The 21,139-nt window shown below is 50.4% G+C and overlaps 1 protein-coding gene across 2 annotated transcripts in view; it reads left to right on the forward strand.

The window, feature by feature from the left end:
• St14 (ST14 transmembrane serine protease matriptase) overlaps nucleotides 1–15,980 on the forward strand; it is a 38,234-nt gene extending 22,254 nt beyond the window's left edge. For both annotated transcript variants that reach the window (XM_087905738.1, XM_087905739.1), the window contains exons 5-19: nucleotides 414–571; nucleotides 761–796; nucleotides 1,047–1,287; nucleotides 4,801–4,940; nucleotides 5,409–5,506; nucleotides 6,825–6,934; nucleotides 7,053–7,183; nucleotides 9,757–9,861; nucleotides 10,257–10,367; nucleotides 10,467–10,580; nucleotides 11,478–11,600; nucleotides 12,256–12,442; nucleotides 13,863–14,137; nucleotides 14,920–15,056; nucleotides 15,361–15,980. In XM_087905738.1, coding sequence (XP_087761864.1) covers nucleotides 414–571; nucleotides 761–796; nucleotides 1,047–1,287; nucleotides 4,801–4,940; nucleotides 5,409–5,506; nucleotides 6,825–6,934; nucleotides 7,053–7,183; nucleotides 9,757–9,861; nucleotides 10,257–10,367; nucleotides 10,467–10,580; nucleotides 11,478–11,600; nucleotides 12,256–12,442; nucleotides 13,863–14,137; nucleotides 14,920–15,056; nucleotides 15,361–15,522 — 2,128 coding nt within the window. In that variant the 3' untranslated portion in view covers nucleotides 15,523–15,980. The remainder of the gene's footprint in view (nucleotides 1–413; nucleotides 572–760; nucleotides 797–1,046; nucleotides 1,288–4,800; nucleotides 4,941–5,408; nucleotides 5,507–6,824; nucleotides 6,935–7,052; nucleotides 7,184–9,756; nucleotides 9,862–10,256; nucleotides 10,368–10,466; nucleotides 10,581–11,477; nucleotides 11,601–12,255; nucleotides 12,443–13,862; nucleotides 14,138–14,919; nucleotides 15,057–15,360) is intronic.
• Nucleotides 15,981–21,139: the final 5,159 nt, after the last annotated feature.

The raw sequence follows: 21,139 nt of genomic DNA on the forward strand, positions 1-21,139 counted from the left end.
ATTTATTTATTTACTTACTTACTTATTTATTTCTGTGTGTATGCCTGAAGGCCAGAAGAGGGCACCAGATCTCATTACAGATGGTTGTGAGCCACCATGTGGTTGCTGGGAATTGAACTCAGGACCTTTGGAAGAGCAGGCAATGCTCTTAACCGCTGAGCCATCTCTCCAGCCCATTCCTAAACTTGAACTGGCCCCAGGATGTGTCTGCTTGAGGGCTGATACCAGGAGAAACAAGCAAGGGTCAAGGGCTAAAGTAGAGAGCCGGAGGCAGGCTAGTGTCTCTCAGAGTAGCCTGAACTGCTACGTGTGTGTGTGTGTGTGTGTGTGTGTGTGTGTGTGTGTGTGTTCGTTGGTAACAGAGAATGTAGGTCTCTGGAACACCCCATCTTAGGCTCCCCCTGTCTCCCCAGTGAAGGCAGTGTCATCGCCTACTACTGGTCAGAGTTCAGCATCCCCCCGCACCTGGAGGAAGAGGTTGAACGAGCCATGGCCGTGGAGCGAGTGGTCACATTGCCACCGCGAGCACGGGCACTGAAATCCTTCATGCTGACCTCTGTGGTAGCCTTCCGTGAGTAAGGGGCAGACCCGGGTGGGAACACGTGGCCCAGCATATAGAGGAGCGGGGCTGGAGAGCAGCCTCACCCGCTCAGGTGCCCTGGAGGACTGCTTGCTGCCTGGCTCCTCCCTTTTGGTAATAAGGAAGCAAGAATAAGGAAACTGATGGTTTCAATGAAATGTTTGCCTTCTTGTCCTTCAGCCACTGACCCCAGACTGCTGCAGAGGTCTCAGGACTGTAAGTATCATATTGACCCCTGGTGGGAAAGAAAGAGAGCTTGTCAGATGCCCCTTAAGTCGCGGGGCCCCCAGAAGTTAGAGGATGTTTGAAGGACAGGCCTCCCTTTTTTTCCCCCTTCCCCTCAAAGAAACCCCCTTCCTTGTGTCTACCTGAGCTTTCCTTGATTTGGGATGTACTGGGGGTGGGGCTATGCCTGGGGTGTGGCCTGCAGGGTGCACAGCTTCCTTCTGTCTTCTCTCTCACACAGACAGCTGCAACTTTGCCCTGCATGCCCACGGTGGGGAGGTGATGCGCTTCACCACCCCTGGCTTCCCTAACAGCCCCTACCCAGCTCATGCCCGCTGCCAGTGGGTCCTGCGGGGGGACGCCGACTTTGTGCTGAGCCTCACCTTCCGCAGCTTTGATGTCGCTCCCTGTGATGATTATGACAGTGACCTGGTCACCGTATACGATACCCTGAGCCCCATGGAACCCCATGCCGTGGTGCGGTGAGTGTCGTAGGAAACAAGGGAGGTCTCGGCTGAGGGAGCCTGGCCCTTGCTGGGATGAACCATCTGACCTGATTGTGGTATAGGTTTGGGATGTAGTTTGTGACGTTTGGTCACAGGCCACTCTGAAACAGACAGGGGAGGGCAGGTATGGTGCGTACCAGCATGAGCTCCAGGGAGTAAGCCAGGAGATCCTCAGCTTTGGCAGAGTCAAGACTAGTGTGTGTCCAGCAGAGGAGCATGGGCCTCCCTGACTGCCGAGAGAACTTGAGTCTGCTGCCAGAAAGGCAGATTTGTGATCAAGCTGAGATAGCCAGGCCTGCAGTTCAGGAGACAGTTACCATTGAGAAGGTAGATGGTTACAGTTCCCAAGAGGAGGGGACACGGTACAGCACAGCTCAGCTCAGCATACAGAGTAACACCGGAAGCGCCAGGTCAGCTGGGAGGCGGAGGGAGTAAGGAAGATTTGACGGTTTACTGACTCTCTGAATGTGGCTGATAGTGGAGGCTGACGGAGAAGCCAAGGACAATGGCACTGGGCTTTGATTCTACTGCATGGACAGGCCTTGTCTGTTTAGATGCTCACCTTCCTGGACCTGGGGGGAGCAGGGAGGACCTTGAACTTCCCATAGGGTAGGGAACCCTGACTGCTCTTTGGCCTGGAGGGGGAGGGGAAGTGGGGGAGGGAAGGGAAGTGGGAGGCAGGGAGGAGGTAGAAATTTTTAATTAAAAAAATAAAATAAAAAAACAAAACCAAAAAAAAAAGATTTCACGGTTTATTTAAGAAACAAAACTCGAGGCTAGAAAAATAGCTCAGTGGTTAAGAGCACTGGCTGCTCTTCCAGAGGTCCTGTCTTCAAATACCAGCATCCACATGGTGGCTCACAACCATCTGTAATGAGATCTGGCGCCCTCTTCTGGCCTGCAGGCATACATGCAGACAGAACACTGTACACATAATAAATAAAGCTTTAAAAAAAAAAAAGAAAGAAATACCCCATACACACCCCCCAAAAAGCCTAAAGCCAGGCATGTGGTTTATACTGAGTCCAGCACTTAGAAAACTGAGGCAGTAGGATTGTCTGCATTACCTAGTGAGTTCTAGAACAGCCTGGGCTACAAGTGTGAGGTCCCCCCCACCCCCCCCATTCCCACACATACACTAATTAGTGACAGTACTAGTAAAAAGAAATCCAGGAAAGAAAACATTAGAACTCAACGAGCAGGAGAGTGAGTGACCATGGCGGTCTTAGTTTCTTGCTGTTGTTCTGACAAAAATCACCCTGAAAACAGCCACTTAAGGGAGAAAGGGTTTATCTGGCTCAGAGTTCCAGGTCACAGTCCACCATGGTGGGGAGTCACAGTGGCAGGAGCCAGAGGGAACTGGTTACATGGCATCCGCAGTCAGGAAGGAGAGGGTGACGAACGCCTGGTGCCTCTTTCTCCATTTTATGCAGTCCAGGGTCCCCACCAGGGAATAACACCACCCACCACGAATGGGTCGCTCCACCATTTATATATTCCCTTTGCATGTCCAAGAGTTCATCTCCTGGTGAATCTAGATTGCATCAAGCTGATAGCTTTAATCACCACATGGATTCCTCTCCTCACCAGCTAGGATCAACCACCGCTAGGGTCGACCCGACCCGACTTGCAAATGTGTGCATGCCTTTAGGAAGAATTTTACTGTATTTGCTTGTTTTGTTGATATTTGGGTTTTTTTCTTTGTTTTTTTTGTTTTGTTTTGGTTTTGAGAAAGGGGCTCTATTCAGACAAAGCTGGTCTCAAACTCACAGAAAGGATTACACTGTATTTGCTTGTTTTGTTGTTATTTGTTTTGGGTTTTGTTTGTTTTTGAGAGAGGAGGCTCTATTCAGATGAAGCTGGTCTTAGAGATCTGCCTGCCTCTGCTTCCTGAGCTGGGATTAAAGACGTGCGCCACCCGCCCCTTTTATCACATATTAAGCATAGAATCCAGGGCAAGCTTCTTAACCTCTCTCAATGATTCAATGTCCTTCTGTGTGACATGGTGGTTCTAGTGCTTACTGTAGATTGTCATGGAGATTTTGAGTCAATAGATTTAAGAGCATTGGCTAGGGTTGTAACCCAGCAGTTGAGTGGTCGTGTGGGGCTGTAGCGCAGCAGTTGAGTGGTTGTATAGAGTTGAGTTTACTCCCAGCTCTGAAAAGAAATGAACACAAACCATCCACCGAGAGCTATGTCTGTCAAGTTATTTTTTGAAGAGATTTATTGTTATCATTATTTCTTATCCATAGATAAGTATTAGTAAATGTAATGAGTATGCAGAGGCCAGAAGGGGGTCCCAGATGCTCTGGAGCTGCAGTTATGGGCAGTTGTGAGGTGTCCGACATGAGTGCTGGGAATGGAACTCAGGTTCTCTGAGAGAGCAGCAAGTGCTCTTAATCACTGAGCCATCTCTCCAGCCCCTTTTGGACGTGTTCTTAATAAGAAAATATTAAGAAGGCAAACACAGGCAGATATCTGAGTTCTAAGTAGCTAAAGCTACGTAGTGAGACCTTTTCTTAAAACAAACAGAATAATCTCTAGTTTTCTGTTTGTCAGCGACTGTCAGGTGGGCCAAGCTGGCTGTGCACAAGCCCATGCTGGAGCAATGGGAAAGAGACAGTCCAGTGTAGTGGGCTTTCATCTGAGGCTCTGTGCTTCTCCAGGCTCAATTAAAGCATCCAGACTGGCTCTGAGGCCAAGCAAGGTCATGTCATATGCAGAGTTCGCGTGTAATGTAGTGGCCGCAAATACTCTCACGGTAAACCTGCCGTCATGGTGCTAACCCATTGGAGTTTGCCTGAAGCCTGTTGCCAAGGAGACAGCTGAACAGCACTGGGGTACTCTGAGGGTCCCAAACTCTTACTGGGTTGGAGAACACCCCACAGACAAGTTCTTTGTTGTTAGGTTCACTGAGCCATTTAATGAATCTCAAAACTCTGTGGAGCCCCAGGCCAGTCTGTAGCTCAGGGAGCTTCCCAGATTGATAACGCAGCCTCGGAAAGGGCTACAAATCACAAACTACAACTGAGAGTTCACACTCTACAGTTCGTAGAAGGCACAGGATGCTCCCGCTGCACTGTAGCTGCTAACATAAGGACTGCTGATTAAATTTATACCTGATAAATAATTTAGAACAATAAAATAATTAAATTTTAGCTTGGCATGGCGGTGCATGCCTTTACCTCCCGCACTCAGAAGACTAAGGCTGAAAACTAAGAATTTGTGACTAGCCTAGGCACTACACAGTGAGACCTGTTTCCCAAGAGTCTTACTCCGTAGCCTAGGCTAGCCTTGAACCCTCAGCCTCCCATTGCTGGGGCTTCAGGTGTGTGCTACTATGCCTCATTTTGTTGAAAACCTTTTGACCCTGCCCTTGCTCTTCTGTGCTCAAGTGTAGGGTTAGAAATGAGGTCCCCGGGCCTCTCTGGTCAGAAGCTAAGCTGTGTGTGAAAGGTCTGTCACTAACGCCATTTCTCTGCCTTGCAGGCTGTGTGGCACCTACCCTCCCTCCTACAACCTGACTTTCCTCTCCTCCCAGAACGTCTTCCTTGTCACGCTGATAACCAACACCGACCGGCGGCATCCCGGCTTTGAGGCCACTTTCTTCCAGCTGCCTAAGATGCGCAGTAAGGATGGGCAGGGCCAACGGTGGGCATGCTATTAAATTATAGATAGGTGTAGGCCTTAGAGGGTCTCCCGAACCCAGGAAGCTGGCAGACTGGCCCTTCCTGGGGACAGGCTGGAAGCTGAGACCAAAGGCCACCCAGGTCAGGGACCATTCTTTTTATTTTTTATTTGACAGGGTCTCAGTGTGTAGTCCTGGCTGTCCCAGAACTCACTATGTAGAACAAGCTGCCTCGAACTCACAGAGATCGGCCTGACTCTGCCCCCCCAAGTTGGGATTAAAGGCGGGTGCCACAATGCCCAGATAAGGGACCACTTTTAAAAGTAGTTGGTTTTGAGCACTTTGCCAAAGTCCAGTGTCCTGTTTGTAAACAGGTGGCACAGGGTTTGAGTTCTAGACTGTACAGCTCTTCCGCACCCCCTGACTGGGGATCCTTAACTTCCCCCCTTTCTCCTGCCTTTCTTCTCAGACTGTGGAGGCTCCTTGAATGAAGTCCAAGGAACATTTAGCAGCCCCTACTATCCAGGCCACTACCCACCCAACATCGACTGCACATGGAATATCAAGGTAGGTGTGTGTGTGTGTGTGTGTGTGTGTGTGTGTGTGTGTGCGTGTGTGTGTGTAGGAGGTTGAGTGCATCAGGACAGAACTTGAGGATGAACAGGAGGGAGACAATGGCTCCTTTTATAACCCAAACAGCCACATTCATGAGCCTCACAAGACTGGGCCAAGAGTCCAAGAAGCCGTTTGCTGCAGACTGGCCACACTCAGACTTACGTCCTAGGTAACTGCTGAGAGAACATGGCCACTTGCTTGTCTTTTATGTGTGCCAGCCTGCTTCTGGGTAAACTGAGGCTGAGTGTCTGTCTGCGAGGTGTTGTCATGATGATGCCATGAGTGTGTGAAATAGAGCAAGCTCTTGCGCAGCTGTCAGAGGGGCTTTTAGGTGCCTTTTACTTCCTCCCTTTCGGAAGTCTTCCCTTAAAGATTTTGAGACACCATTCTAGCCGTTTAAAGTAGTAAAATACAAATTCTCATTCACACATTTGTGGTTTTGATTTCCAAGGTTCAATTACTTATGGTCAGTCACAATCTGAAAACGTTAAATGGAAAATTCCAGAAATAAGTAATTCATGCATTTTAAATTGCTCATCGTTCTGAGGAACATGGTGAAATCGTTGGCAATCCTAGTCTATCCACATGGGTGGTAATAATCACTTTATCCAGGGTGCCCAGGCTGTATGTGCTACTTGCCTGTAAATTACTTAATAACCTTCCTGGTTATCACACTGGCCATTGTATATCATAGTGCTTGCATTCAAAGAACTCTTACTTAATAATGGTCCCCAAATGCTGGCTCGTTGGCTACACCACAGAGAAGATATAAAGTACCATAGGTGAATGTCTGATTTCATGAGATTAGTGAAGAAGCCATTATGTTGATGTTGTTCAGACTTGTGGGTCATTATGTTAGAGAAATAAGCCAGGCACAAGGAAGATAAGAGTCACATGACCTTGCTCATCTGTGGAATCCCTTAAAGTTCTTAGAAACTGAGAAACTGGTGGTTACCAAAGAAGTTGGGGAGAGTAAGGAGGAGCAGCTGACTGGTGGGGGTGATATTCAGCGAGAGGGCAGCCGGGCACTCCGATGTAAGGATTATGTAGTACTAATGTATATCATTTTTATGTTTTATGTATCCGTTAAAATAAATCTTAAAACCTAAAAAAAGCAAAAAAGGAGAGCCATATCTAAGAGGAAAAAATCATAGTGTGTGGGGTTCATTTGCTACCCTGCTCCACCCTGCTCCATTGACCTCCCGTGGACATCCTTTGGGTTAAGAAACGGCAAAAGAAGCCAGGGTCTCCAATGCATCTCTCTGTCCAGGTGCCTAACAACCGGAACGTGAAGGTGCGCTTCAATCTCTTCTATCTGGTGGACCCCAACGTACCACTGGGCACCTGCCCCAAGGACTACGTAGAGATTAACGGGGAGAGGTGAGCCCCAGAGGGTGTAGTCATCACCCTAGGGGCGGGAGGGCTGGGCTCCAGCACCCCCCATTGTCTGGTAAACCCCCCACCCCTAGTCGTCCTCAGCCTCATACTTGCCCTCTAGGTACTGTGGTCAGAAGTCCAAGTTCGTAGTCAGCAGCAACAGCAGCAAGATCACAGTCCGCTTCCACTCCGATCAGTCCTACACAGACACCGGCTTCCTCGCCGAGTACCTATCCTATGACTCCAACAACCGTGAGTAGATGCAGCGGGTGCCGATGGGTGGAGGGATTGGCGCAGGAAGTGCTCTGTCCTGCGCTGTGCGTCCTCTGAGAGAACACAGCGTCCCATGCATCTCCTAGCAGCTTTACCGGAAAATGAGTCTGTTTCTTTAAAAGGCTGGACTGGGGGTGAAGCCCTGTGTTAGCAGAGCTTGCTAAGCAAGCACCTGTGAGGCCCTGGGTTCGATCGTTGGCATGAAAACAGCAAAAAGGATGAGAGTTAGTATCCCGTGCTTCTCAGGTCTGCTCCCCATAGCGCGGCACAGGAAGCCCTAGGGCTCTGCTTCCCAGACTCCCTGGGTCCCGCCTCTTAGGTTCAGCATCACAGTGACTTTTGAGAATCTGTACTTCTCTTGAGAACCTACTAGCACTTCTAGGATTACTTTGTAGTTTTGAAACATTAGAGAATACGATTGTCTGTGTGAACAGCAATCCGTTGGCATACCTAGTACAGGTTTGAGTGTCCCATATCTAGAATACTTGGGACTAGAAGTGTGGTGGATTTTAGCCCTAACATTTTTGGGTGTATACATAGTGAGGTATCTTGGGAAGGGGACCCAAGTCTAGACTTGGAATTTGGTAGTTCAGATAGTAGAGTGCTTGCCGCATAGCACGAGAACCTGGATTTGAATCCCAACACCTACACACCAAGGTGGATTGTGTACCCCTATCTCAGAGCCGGGGAGGCAGACATGGGAGCCTGCTGGCCAGCCACTGTAGCCAAATTGATAATGCTCTGGGTTCAGTGAGAAGGCCTGACTTTAAAAAAAAAAATGGAGAGCGATCGAGGAAGACACATGATATTGATTTCTGGGCTCGTGTGCACAGACATATATGTGCAACACAGACACACGGATATGTACACACACATACGTAAAAGTGAAGTTTGTTTCTCCTGGACCTCATTACACAGCACAGCAACACACCTGTGTTCTGACTGGTCACACGAGGTCAGGCATGTGGCTTTCCCCTATGGCGTTATATCAGCTCTCAAAAAAATTCTGCATCCTTCTGGGCTTTGGTGTTTTGGCTGAGGGATGTTCAACCTGTAACTTTCAATTTTGACCCTGAATCATGGAGTAACCCTTTAGAAGGCATTTTAAGTACTTAAATTCACCTTTGATTTAAGATGTAACTGCAGGGGCTGGAGAGATGGCTTAGGGATTAACAGCATCTATTACTCTTGCAGAGGATCTGGGTTTGGTTCCCAGCACCCATAGAGTGGTTGATTCACAACCATTTGTTAACTCTGGGTCCAGAGGCCATGATGCCCTCTTCTGGTCTCTATGGGCACTGCATGCATGTGGTGCACAGACATACATCCAGGCAAAACACTCCCACAGATAAAATAAAAATAAATAGGGCTGGAGAGATGGCTCAGTGGTTTAAGAGCATTGCCTGCTCTTCCAAAGGTCCTGAGTTCAATTCCCGGCAACCACATGGTGGCTCACAACCATCTGTAATGAGGTCTGGTGCCCTCTTCTGGTATACATGCAGAATACTGAGAATACTGTATACATAATAAATAAATAAATCTTTAAAAAAAATAAAAATAAATAAACCTTAAGAAAGAAAGAAAGGAAGAAAAAAAGAAAGAAAGAAAGAAAGAGAAAGACAAAAAGCAATGCAACGACATAGTTTCCAAGAATCTTACTAGATGGCAGATACCTTTGAAGTAAGGACATGCTTGTGACGAAAGTGTGTGTGTACGGGGGCAGTGACAACAGACTCCCCACAGTTCTGTCCTCCTTCAAGGAGCAATTGTCAGACCTCTCCCTGTTTCAGGAACACTGAACTTCAGATCATGTTAGCATGAAGGACTGGTGTTGTTTTCACTTGGCTGGGACGCACACCCCACGGACCCACTGCCCTGTAACCCCATGGGCAGTTTGCGATGTCAGAGGCCTCTGCCGGGAACACACAGGGTAGTGCACGGCTCCCCACACAGCTGGCTGCTCTCCCTCATGGCTGTGCTCAGCGCAGTCCATGGTCAGTGCCAACTGCCAGCTGCCCATTCTGGCTGCTGATTTAAGAGCTCCCATTGTCAGATTTGGGCCTCTGTAGTCAGAGGATGTTCATTCATTTCCTGGCTGCTCAGACTGGAAATAATTACAGAAACTCTATTATTAAAAAAAAAAAACTGCTTGGCCAATCACTTAAGCACATTGCTAGCTAGCTCTTACATCTTAAATTAACCCTTTTCTATTCATCTGTGTATCGCCATGTGGCTGTGACTTACTGGCAAGGTTTCGGCAGGCTCCGACAGAGGCATCTGTCTCCCATGGCAGCTACATGGCTTCTCTCTTACTCCGCCTACTCTCTCTTTACATCTCTGTTTGGAGTTCCTGCCTGACTTTACTCTGTTAAATTATTGCCTAAAAGCAGCTTTATCCATTAACCAATAAAAGCCACACATACACAGAAGGACTTCCCACACCAGGCCTCAGTGTCCCTCTGCTTGCAGGCTGAGTTCTCAGTGGGGTTGTGAGGTGACTGCTAGGGAGAGAGGGAACAACCAGGGACTCCAGGCCTCTTTCTTCCCTACAGCATGCCCAGGGATGTTCATGTGTAACACCGGACGGTGCATCCAAAGAAACCTGCGCTGCGACGGCTGGGCAGACTGCCCAGACTACAGCGACGAGATCAATTGTCGTAAGTCCTGCCACGGCCTGCCCTCTCTCCCCCTGCCCTGCCCCCTCCTGGCTCTTCCTACTGTCTCATCCCCTTTCCTTGTCCAGTGGCCTGACCTTTTCCCTTTTCCTGCCCTGGTCCTGTCTTGTCAGTTTCGTGGCCTTGTTTGCTGTCCACCCTGGCAGAAAGACACAAGACAGTGTGACCCTGTTCTCACTGCTGTATCCCCACCCCCATCCCTATCCCCCCCGCCATGGGAGACCTTGGCAGGCAGGCGAGTGTCTGTCAGCATCAATGTCTAATGGTGCAGAGCAGCTCGCTGCCGTTCAGATGGGACAGCATCTCTGGCAGCCGTGAGCTGTGACTGCCCAGGCTGCTGCTGGGGGCTTCCAGCTGGTTCTTCTGCTCCCATCCAGGATGCAACACCACCAGCCAGTTCATGTGCAAGAACAAGTTCTGCAAGCCCCTCTTCTGGGTCTGTGACGGCGTCAACGACTGTGGGGACGGCAGCGATGAGGAGGGGTGCAGTAAGTGCCCCAGGAGGGGGCTGCTATGGCCTCCCAGTGCCTGCCTGGCTCGATGAGCCAGGACATGCCGGCAGTTGCTAAGGACCTCTGCCTTTCTAGGTTGTCCTGCTGAGACGTTCAAGTGTTCCAGCGGCAAGTGTGTCCCTCAGAGCCAGAAGTGCAATGGCAAGGACGACTGTGGCGATGGGTCTGATGAGGCCTCGTGTGACAGTGGTGAGGCCTGGCCCTCTTCCATCGGGGGCGGGGGGTTCTTTTGCTCTAGTCCCACACTGGAATGGCAAAATGTTTTTTGTTTTTTTTTTTTCTCTTTTGGCTGTTTTGTGTGCACATCACCCAGATCCCAAATAAATCACACACAGAGTCTTATTCTTTCTTATAAATGCCCTGGCTTAGCTTGGCCTTTCTTACCCTAAATTACCCCATCTACCTTTTGTCTCTGGGCTTTTTCCTTTTCTTACTTCTGTATTCTTACTTTCACTCTTACTCCGTGGCTGGCTGGATGGCTGGCCCTTTCTTTTCTTTTCCTTCATCTCTCTTGCCCTTCCTTCTCCTCCTATTTATTCTCTCTGCCGCCAGCCCCGCCTATCCTGTCTCCCGCCAGCCCCGCCTATCCTATCTCCCGCCAGCCCCGCCTATCCTGTCTCCCGCCAGCTCCGCCCATCCTGTCTCCTGCCTTGCTACTGCCCGTTCAGCGCTTTATTTAAACCATCAGGTGTTTCAGACAGGCAAAGTGATACCGCTTCACAGAGCTAAACAAATGCAGCACAAAAGAATGCAACTCATCTTTGCACCATTAAACAAATGCTCCACAGCATGAACAAATGTAACACATCTTAAAATACATTCTCACACTAAAGTTGCACCCCAGCGTAGTAGCTAGTATCAGGCTCTATGGAGTGCACCCAGAGTTTGTAAACTTAAGTTTCCTGTGTATTAAGTCTGGGAAGAATCTTCCAGAAGGTGGAGAATCTGTAGCCAGTCTGAAAGGACAGTGGACATAGGTGTGAAAAACGGGGCTCACTAGGGTGAGGGGTGCAAGGCGGACGTGCCATCTGGGGTTTTACTACCAAAAGATTGATTTCCCTGCTCTGTGTCCTCTGCCATAAACAGTGAATGTCGTCACCTGCACCAAATATACCTACCGTTGCCAAAATGGGCTCTGTTTGAACAAGGGCAACCCTGAGTGTGACGGCAAGAACGACTGTAGTGATGGCTCGGATGAGAAGAACTGTGGTAAGCAGGGCAACTGCATGTGGTGCCAGGGTGCTTGCTGTGTAAGGCAGGCATCTGAGGAAAGGCTCAGGGGTGGAGATCCTGCCAGAACCTCACTCCCCCAGCCCAGTGCCCACTGTGCAACTTGGCATAAGCACACTGTTCCATGGGAAGCCAGCAAGCATGTCAGCACCTCCAAGACACAGCCATACTGTGTTGCATATGGCTGCTCCAAAGGTAGATAGCCTTGGGTGAGTGCCTCGGAGGAGGAAGAGCCCAACTGCCCGAGCATGAGACAGGGCTTTGTTTTCATCCATGCATTCCTTAAGCTACAGCCTGTGTGCCCTAGAAGAGCTGGCTGGGTTGCCTTCGTGTCCCCGTGCACTGTGCTCTGAGCTGGGGGCAGCACTGGGCATGGAAATCTAGGCAAGCGACACCACACCGAGCCTGAGCAAAGCGACTGGTGTCTGGAGTCTTGATGTACCTGTGCGGTGCAGCACTGGATGGGGAGATGGAGGATGAGGGGAGGACGGAGGAGCCGTGAGGCTTCGCACCCTTCGGCTCTAGTGTTGCTGCGCATGCCCCGTGGAGATTCCTGTGCCGAGCAGTCTCCTTGTGCGCAGTGAATGCCCCTTTCATGCTCAGTGGCTTCATTTTGGTTTTGTCCCCTCTCCAGACTGTGGGCTGCGATCGTTTACCAAACAGGCCCGGGTGGTTGGTGGCACGGATGCAGACGAGGGCGAGTGGCCCTGGCAGGTGAGCCTCCACGCCCAGGGCCAGGGCCACTTGTGTGGGGCCTCGCTCATCTCTCCCAACTGGCTGGTCTCTGCAGCTCATTGCTTTATGGATGACAGAAATTTCAAGTAAGTATCCAAGCGTGCAGTAAGGCCTTCTCCTGTGTGTGAACTGTGTCAGGGTGAACTGGCACCAGGGCAGGGGGATGGAGGAGTGGCAGGTATGTGGTGGTGGTGGGGGGGGCGTGTTGCAAACGAGTCTTTCTACATAGCCCTGACGGTCCTGGAACTCACTATATAGGCCACTATATATGGCTCACAGAAATCCACCTGTCTCTACCTCCTGAGTGTTGGGATTAAAGGCGTGAGCTGTCACTGCCTGGCAAGGCAGGAGTATCTTAAAGTCAAGGTCATGTTTGGTTACAGTGAGTTAAAGTTCCAGGCCAGCCTGGGATACATGAGACCCTGTCTCAAAAATAAAATAAAATAAAATAAAATAAGAAAAGGATTGATATAGCCAGCTTCCATCATTAGTGTTGGTACTTGGGAAATAAGTGTGAATAAAACTTGTTCTATGTATTTCACAGGCTGGCTAGGATAGAGGGTAAAATATGCATACATGCTTGTGTGCACCCACATAGACACACATGTATAGGCACACACGTGCAGTGAAAGCTGTGCCGGAAATAGGTTTGGGCTACGTTGGGCGCTGGTTCTGTTTGGACCTCCTGAGAGGTCCAGGCCGGTGGCTGGAGGGTGCCTTTAGGAGTAGGCGGGTCTGAGCGGAGTGGTGGAGCTGTGGTGTTTGTCTGCTGGGCCTGCCGGTTCAGAAGCCCCGGTAAAGGGAGTCTCGTGTAGGAGGCTGGGCTGGTGGGGTGAAGTTTCCCCGACCCTCCCGAACTTTCCCTTTGTGCTTCATATCTTCTCGTCCCCAGCCCCCATTCCTCAGGCTTTGGCCGGCAAAGCTGTAGCTGAGTTTGAGGTTTGCTTCCTTCCCTCCTCCCTCCCATGCAGTCCTTGTCACCATCCTGTCCTCTGTGGGACTCTGTAGTTGGTTTTCACGTCTCACCCCACGCACACGCTGAACTCAACATTGACTCTAGGGCCATTCTTGGACTATCGTAGACGTCCGTAAACGATTGAATGAGTGAATAAACAAACGGGTGGACAAATACACCGTTGGGGTAGAGGGTGAGTGGGAGGCCACATTAGAAAGTGGAAGGCTTTGGGCTGGAGAGATGGCTCAGTGGTGAAGGGGACATACTGATCCTAGAGGACTTGAGTCCTCGAGCATCCAAACTGGGCGCTTTACAGCTGCCTATGACGCCAGGTCCAGGGGAATCCAAGACCTTTTACGATGCTTAACAAAGTCTCTGGTTTAGGGTTAAGCCCAACTAAGAGGGCTTCCCTCTGCCTCCTGGTCCTCGGCAGCTGCTTAGGGCTTTGTTTATGGTGGGGAGCCTTCTGAGTCTGTGGGAGCTCACAGAACGCTGCCCGGGCACTCATACCCTGCTACCGATGTGTGACTGCTGTCCCGCCTCTATGCCAGGTACTCGGACGCCACGAAGTGGACGGCCTTCCTGGGTCTGCTGGACCAGAGCAAGCGCAGCTCCTCTGGGGTGCAGGAGCACAAGCTCAAACGCATCATCACCCACCCGTCCTTCAATGACTTCACCTTTGACTATGACATTGCCTTGCTGGAGCTTGAGAAGCCCGCGGAGTACAGCACCGTCGTGCGACCCATCTGCCTGCCCGACACCTCCCACGTCTTCCCTGCGGGCAAGGCCATCTGGGTCACAGGCTGGGGGCTCACCCAAGAAGGAGGTGAGCGTCCGTCAAGCCAGGCCAGGACCTGCAGAGAGCCTTAGGCCTTCCTGCTTACACACTTGCAGCCCCTCGGTGTCTAGCCTTGACTGCACAGAGTTCAGCCTGACGTCAGGGCTGGTGGATTACTCAGCTTCCTGGTGCCTGTCAGGATGATGCCGTTGTGGGTGGAAAGGAATAGGAAATTCCTAGTAAAAGGTGTAGAGTTTGCAGGCTGGGCTCCTAATTAAAGCCTCAACTCTGCCACCCAACAGCCTAGTGGCCAGTTGCTTCATCTAGTAACTGTGGTTCCTTACCCGCAAAGGCATGCTGAGTGTGACTGAGGGGTGGGCGCTATTTTTGACTTAGACAAGCCTTTGAGCTGGGCCTCCACTGCGGGGCCTTTGTGCCCTGTGGAGGGAAGGCAGTTTGTAGGGCAACCTTGGATTGAAAAACTCCATTATTACAAGACCAATCTAGTACATTGTGACTTAGAGGGTTACAGACAGTCACAGTGGCATTTGGTGGCATTTTTGGTGTTCCTCCTTTCTACCCATGCCTTCCTTACCTTGGTGCACGACCTGCCTGCAGAAGTGTCTGTCACTGTGCATGGCTGCACAGTACCCTTCCATGTGCTATTAGCTACCTGCCCGTCTATCTGCCGGCTGCAGGCACTGGGGCTATTTCCAAGCCCTGCTTGTAGACCTGAGGGTGGGGAACATCTCCACTAAGTTCCCCCTGTGCAGGGTGGCTTCCCCTGGGAACTGCCTGCCTCAGTCTGCCCTGGCTTACTGTCTCCCCAGGCACTGGAGCACTGGTCCTGCAGAAGGGCGAGATCCGCGTCATCAACCAGACCACCTGCGAGGGCCTCTTGCCGCAGCAGATCACCCCACGGATGATGTGTGTGGGTTTCCTCAGCGGGGGTGTAGACTCCTGTCAGGTGTGTGAACTTGCGGGGAAGAGGCCGAGCTGGAGGAGGGACCTAGAAAGGCTGGAGCTGGGGAAAGGCCAGGCCAGGGAGGGGAAGGGCCACGCAGAGGGTGTTGGGAAAGAGGTGGCGCTAGGGAAAGGCAGGGAAAAGAGGGGCCTAACTAGGCTGGAGCTAGGGAAAGCCTGGGCAGGGGAGAGCAGGAGTCAAGAGGGCAAGCCGAGGGGTCGACTGGGCATGGGAGAGGCCAGTTTGGTGGAGGCCGCTCCCGAGAGTTTGGGCAAGGGCCTCATGCAGAGAATCTGTTTTCACTTAGGGTGACTCTGGTGGCCCCTTATCCAGTGTGGAGAAAGAAGGGCGAATGTTCCAGGCTGGTGTGGTGAGCTGGGGTGAAGGCTGCGCTCAGAGGAACAAGCCAGGCGTGTACACGAGGCTCCCTGTACTTAGGGACTGGATCAAAGATCAGACTGGGGTGTAGAAGCGTGGATGATCTGCCATGAACACCCACAGGGATGACCCACGTGCACACCTGGAAAGAGGCCAGGACCATGGAGGACATTGAATCTGTGGCCTCGGCCTCACAACCCAGGCTGTGAGCTGCATCTCCAGGACTCAGGATTCCTCCTTGGCTCCTAAAGTGGGGCCAGGAGTTGGGCAGAGAACTTCGGTGCCGGTGGCCAGGATTTGATGGCAGCCTTCCACTCTTGTCCTGAGCTTGGTGAAGATGACCCTTGCCTAGAGACCTGACTCTAAAGGGGCAACGATCACTGAGCCCCTGGGAGCCCTGTGGGTGGAGAGGCTGAAGTCCCCCTAGGGTCACTCTCTTCAGGAAACCCTACCCCCAGGGACCCTGGAAAAAAGTGGAATGTAAGATTGGAATTGTGTTGCTGCCACCAGGGGTGGGTATTTGTTAGTAAAACATTTTATTTCTTTTTAGGTAACTTGTTTTTCTTGCCATAGTGGGCTTTCCTCCCCAACCCCTTCTATGAAGGGTTCCCCTTGCACAAACTGGAATGGAATTTCCTTTAGCATAGACTGTGTGGTGCCATACTGGGTGCAGACCACAGTGCCTTGCCGTCCCTAGGACAGAGGTTATTTCTGTCCTCAGTTATACCAGGGCCTGGCTCCCTGACTGCGTCAGTAGGTGGGTCAGGAGGGAGTTTCGGGGAGAGGTATCATGCAGAGAGAGAGGGTGCTGTGGTTGTCCACGCCTGGCCCTACCAGGGGTGGGGGATGCTGGTGGTGACATGTCAGAAGAAGAGGAAGGTGCAAAGGGCTGTAGGTTTGCATTCAATGCAGAGGTGGTCATATATGCTGAGTGTGTGCATGTATGTGTACATGGGGTGTGCACTGACTCGCTGTCAGCATGGGTTAGGTAGACGAGTCCCAGTTGAGGGATGATGATGATGTTGCATTGCAGATGGGTACCTACTCCTCCTGTCCATCCCTCTTGTGACTTTATAAAATGTTCTCTCCCTATTCGGGAGTATTCCAGGGGGGTAGATCTGGGGAGAGGTTAGAGATTTTTCTTTCTTCCTTCCTTTCTCTCTCTCTCTCTCTCCCTCCTTCCTCCCCGCTTCTTGTTTTTATTTGTTTTTCAAAACAGTGTTTCTCCGTGTAATAATCCTGGCTGTCCTGGAACTGGCTTTGTAGACCAGGCTGCCCTCAAACTCAATGGAGATCTGAGTAGTGGGATTAAAGGTGTGTGCCACCACTGCCTGGCAGAGGTTGTTAATCTTTTGAAAGGCCCTTAGAAGGCTCCCGAAGCCCTGTTTGGGTGAGGCTGGGGAAAAGGAGTGGCCCCCGGTAGACTCAGCAGGGACTGTGCTAGCGTCAAGAGAGAAGACATCTTCCTTTGCCCATCATCGACCTCTCAAACTCCTGGATGGTGCTATCGCTACTGGACTTTGTTCTGGGTGAGTTTAGTTAACAAAAGGGAAGAGAGCTATTGTCTGTGCAGGGTCTCTGGTTTAGCCTGAGCGTTTTCTAGGAAGATTCACCACATACATAACATTCCTTTTCTCCTGACATGTTGCCCCTTCCTGGTGGCGTGGAACAGAAAGACGACCCAGGCTCTATGTTAAGTGAGGGGTTGCAGGACATATATGTGGGCTGATTCCATGTGTATGTGCATAGCCAGCTCACACATGCTATTTCAGGGAGGCTGGTGCAGACTGGGCCACCCACAGAGCATCTCCATGTCCACCAGAGCTGCCATACACAGCACGGACACACTCCCTGACAGTAAACATGCAGGCGGTGCTGACGGGAAACTTCTTGGGAAAGGCTTTCTGCTTTATCCCACTGTTCCAGGTTAATGTAGGCCCCACCCTCTATTTTCTGCCTGAGAACTCGTTAGCCTTCGGGGCCCCTTCCTTCTTTCCGGAACCCTGGAGGTGGGGACTAGGCCTGTAGTCTTGGACAGTGGATCTCCAAGAGTGGTCCTTGGGCAGGAGCTTTTAGAGCCTGGGGCATTTGAAGGAAGAACTCCCCACAGGGCTCCTGAGATCTCATTCCGGAGGTGCAGGCAGCAGCGGTTCACGCTGGAGGCCTCCTGAGGGTCACCAACACAAGTTGGAGATGGAGAAGCAGTGTCAGTAGGGGTTGTTACTCTGAGGTTGCCACGGAGGGCTCCATATGACATCCTGAGCGAGGTCTGCTGAGGTATTATTCTTGACCCCAAAGTATTGGCAGAACCCTTGGAATCGCATTTAATCCCTAGGAACTCCATCAAATGTTGATGCTTCCAAAAATGATTTTGGAGGGCTGGCAAGTGGTTCAGTGTGTAAAAGGGCTTGCCGCCAAGCTTGACAACCTGAATTCTAGCCCTAGGATCCATGAGCTGACTCTCTCAAGTTGCTCTTTGTACTCTATCTACACTCTGGCAGACACACAAAGAAATGTACTAAAACAATAAATAAAATTGTATATAAATAAAGGTTATGAAGCCAAGTCTGGCTATTCTATTGACAGATTAAAACAGGCTAAGGACCCATAGCCAGCAGGAACTCAGAGTCATCACTGAGGCTCACTGAGAGGGACAAGTCACTAGTACCACAGAGTCAGGGGACAAAAGAGACGCCACTGCACTGTGGAGTACTTGGCTACACCGCTCTGCAGTGGTATTGGGTATTAGCCCATCTTAGTTTTACTGAGGCAGATCAGGAGGACTCAGGGCCAAGACTGTTTTGCACACATTTGCATTTTCAATGCACAAACTCAGCTCTCAGCGTGTAACAAAAAATTCAATTTAATTAGGACAGGCTGCAATAGCTGTAGCCAGGTCCATTGTGCAGGGCATGGGATGAATAATGCATTTGGAGACCACTTACTGCCATTGCAGCCTGAGGCGAAGGTGCTGAAAGCTAGAGAGCCCTTTACTCCACCCCAGGCGGCCAGGCAGGGGTGTCTCTCCTATGCCTGAAAAGTGCTGAGCTCCTTGCCCAGAGGAGCCCTTCACTCGGTTCCATGCTCCACGCTGGCCTTTAAACAGGGCTCTATATACTTCATTTTGCTCTCTGCATTCTGTAGCTTGCCTTGTATCCTGTGCCATTTTCTGGGCAGCCTGACATGGAGTTAAAGGATGATGGGTATGGCGGAGCTGGAAGAAGTGGGCATGACAGGTGAGATGTGGTGGGTAACATCTAGCCTCTTGGCTTCTGTCCCATTGCATAGGTGAAGGCATCTTAAGACCTGGTGATGTCGGGTCACTTGGATGTAGCTGGATCTGAGAGGACAAGGCAGAGGTGGCAGCAGTGCCAGGCTGAGAGCCTCCCTGCTCGCAGATAACCTGTGTGCAGCTGGGCTTTCTGGAGACAGCTTGGTGTTAAAACTGGCCTCATGAGCTCAGCACACGTCATGGAGTCTTTCCCCTGGCTGACTGTCTTCCGTTGGGAATCTCAAAGCCATTCATTTTTTCGGTCCTTCCAAACTGCCTGGCATCTCTTATCAAAAATCTCAGAAGTTCATGAACCCACCCACTCAGGTCCTGTGTGTTGCATCTACAAGAACTGCCTCCATCAATGTTCTGCAGGAGACGCTGAAATAGGTTAGGGAAGGTGTCAAATCCTGTAGTTATGGGACTCCAGATTCAGAGCCGCTGGGCAGGACTGGTCATTCAGGTTTCAGTCCACATGGTGGCAATGTTGTGCTGTCATAGAGGTGAGAGTCCCTCCCAAGGTGGGGCCAGATTCTAGTCTGTCTGTCCTCCTTACTTTCACTTATTATATCTTAAGAAAAAATATAACTTAAAAAGAAATTCTTCTCTCAAGCATTGCATTGCAATTTCCCCTCCTTCCACTCCTCCCAGCATCCACCCCCCCTCTTCTCTCCCCCAGATCCACTCCTCTCTTCCCTTTAGAAAAGAGCAGACTGCCCAGGGATGTCAAATGAATGTAGCACAACAAATTTCAATAAGGCTGGACAAAGCAACCCAATAGGAGGAAGCAGGTCAAAAATGTAGGTCAAAGTGTCAGAGACACCCCCACTCTCACTGTTAGGAGGTCCCACAAGAACATCAAGTTACAAAACCATAACTTAAGCAAAGGACGTAGCACAGACCCGCAAGGTCACTTTAGTCTCTGTAAGCTCCTACGAGCCTGGTTTAGTTGATTCTGTGGACTGTGTTTTCCTGATGCCCTTGACCCGATTGGACCTTCTGGGTTCTTTAACTCACAGAGTTAAAGTTCTCCGTGGCCTTTAACTCACAGAGATCCACCTGCCTCTTCCCCTCTCCTCAAGTGCTGGGATTAAAGGTGTGCACCACACCTTGTGGTTTCTAATTATACTTCAGTGCAGTAGAATTGGCTCCTGTCTCAGGGTTAGCAGCCAAGGTGCCCCAGTCCAAAGCATTTCTCTGTCAGTTCTCCAGCCCTTGGCCTGCAGGTAGGACCCACTGTCTCTCAGCATCAGAATCTAGTGAACTCATTACCATGCAGGCTCAAAAGATGTTGTGGGAGCGCAGTCATGGTCTCATGTCAAGTGGTACGTCTCTAATGACAAGCAGGGGTAAAGAAGTATCCCATAAGAAACAACAGGTACCTGTCACAGCTCACCTTGGTCCCTACAACACATGGGCATGTCTGTGCCAATTCTTTACTGTCAGCAAATGAGCTGGCTGTGTTGCATAATGAACAAACCTAAGTCTATAAAATAGTCTAGTTCCCTAGGAGAAAACAAACTTTTGGAGGAATGTATTGTGTGTATGTGCATAACACACACACACACACACAGAGTGGGGAGAGAGAGGGAGAGAGGAACTGTGGGAACAAATGGAATGGGGCATATCATGATCAGACTCTTATTTATCAGCAAACTGATCAGATTATGTCAGAAGACCTGGGTGGCACAGGGCACCTCCTCCAAAACAACATTCAAGGTCCCTATGGATCCTAAGTCTGTGCTATGTGAATAAGTGATGTGTGGAGTCTGTGTGTTGCCCACCCCGCGACCACATGTAAGGGAAATGTTTCTTCCAACTGGTGAACCTTAGGCAGTGGATTTTCTTGGAGCTGTAAAATGACAGAATCAAGAAGTGGTCTATTATGGGATCTCCTCAATCCTCACAACAGTCTTATGTCATCCCCATCTTACAGAGAACACCAGGGGACCAGGACTTTAGATGACTTCCCCGAAGCCCACACTTAGAGAAAAATGGACGTGGGATCTGAACACTGGTGATGCAGCCCCAGGGCCTGTACTCAGAAGCCATACACTATCTATGGTGCTGATACAAATGTCCCCTCTAGCATGTTCTTGTTATGTTTGCATACTACCACTGTTCCACGAAGAAGGAAACTGTAACACAGAGTGAAGATGGCTCATACTCTTTAGTACAAATGTCTTCTAAAGGATTTAATTTGGGGCCCTCTTTCTTTATGTATGCCAGAGAAACTGCCTCAGGGTAGCTGGGAGGTGTGGTCCAGTATTTGGGAACTATTTTTCCAGGCATGACTTCCCCTGGACTTTCTAAGCCAGGAGGCTCATTTTCTAGGCTGGGGCTTGCTCTAGGCCTGTCATGCACATCCCTTCCTCTGGCTTTGCCAGCCCAATAGAATAGGGGTCCAGCTACTAATAGTCAATAGCTTTGTAGCCAC

This window comes from Myodes glareolus, chromosome 4 (assembly GCF_982192425.1).
Source record: "Myodes glareolus chromosome 4, mMyoGla1.1, whole genome shotgun sequence".
NCBI classification, from domain to species: domain Eukaryota; kingdom Metazoa; phylum Chordata; class Mammalia; order Rodentia; family Cricetidae; genus Myodes; species Myodes glareolus.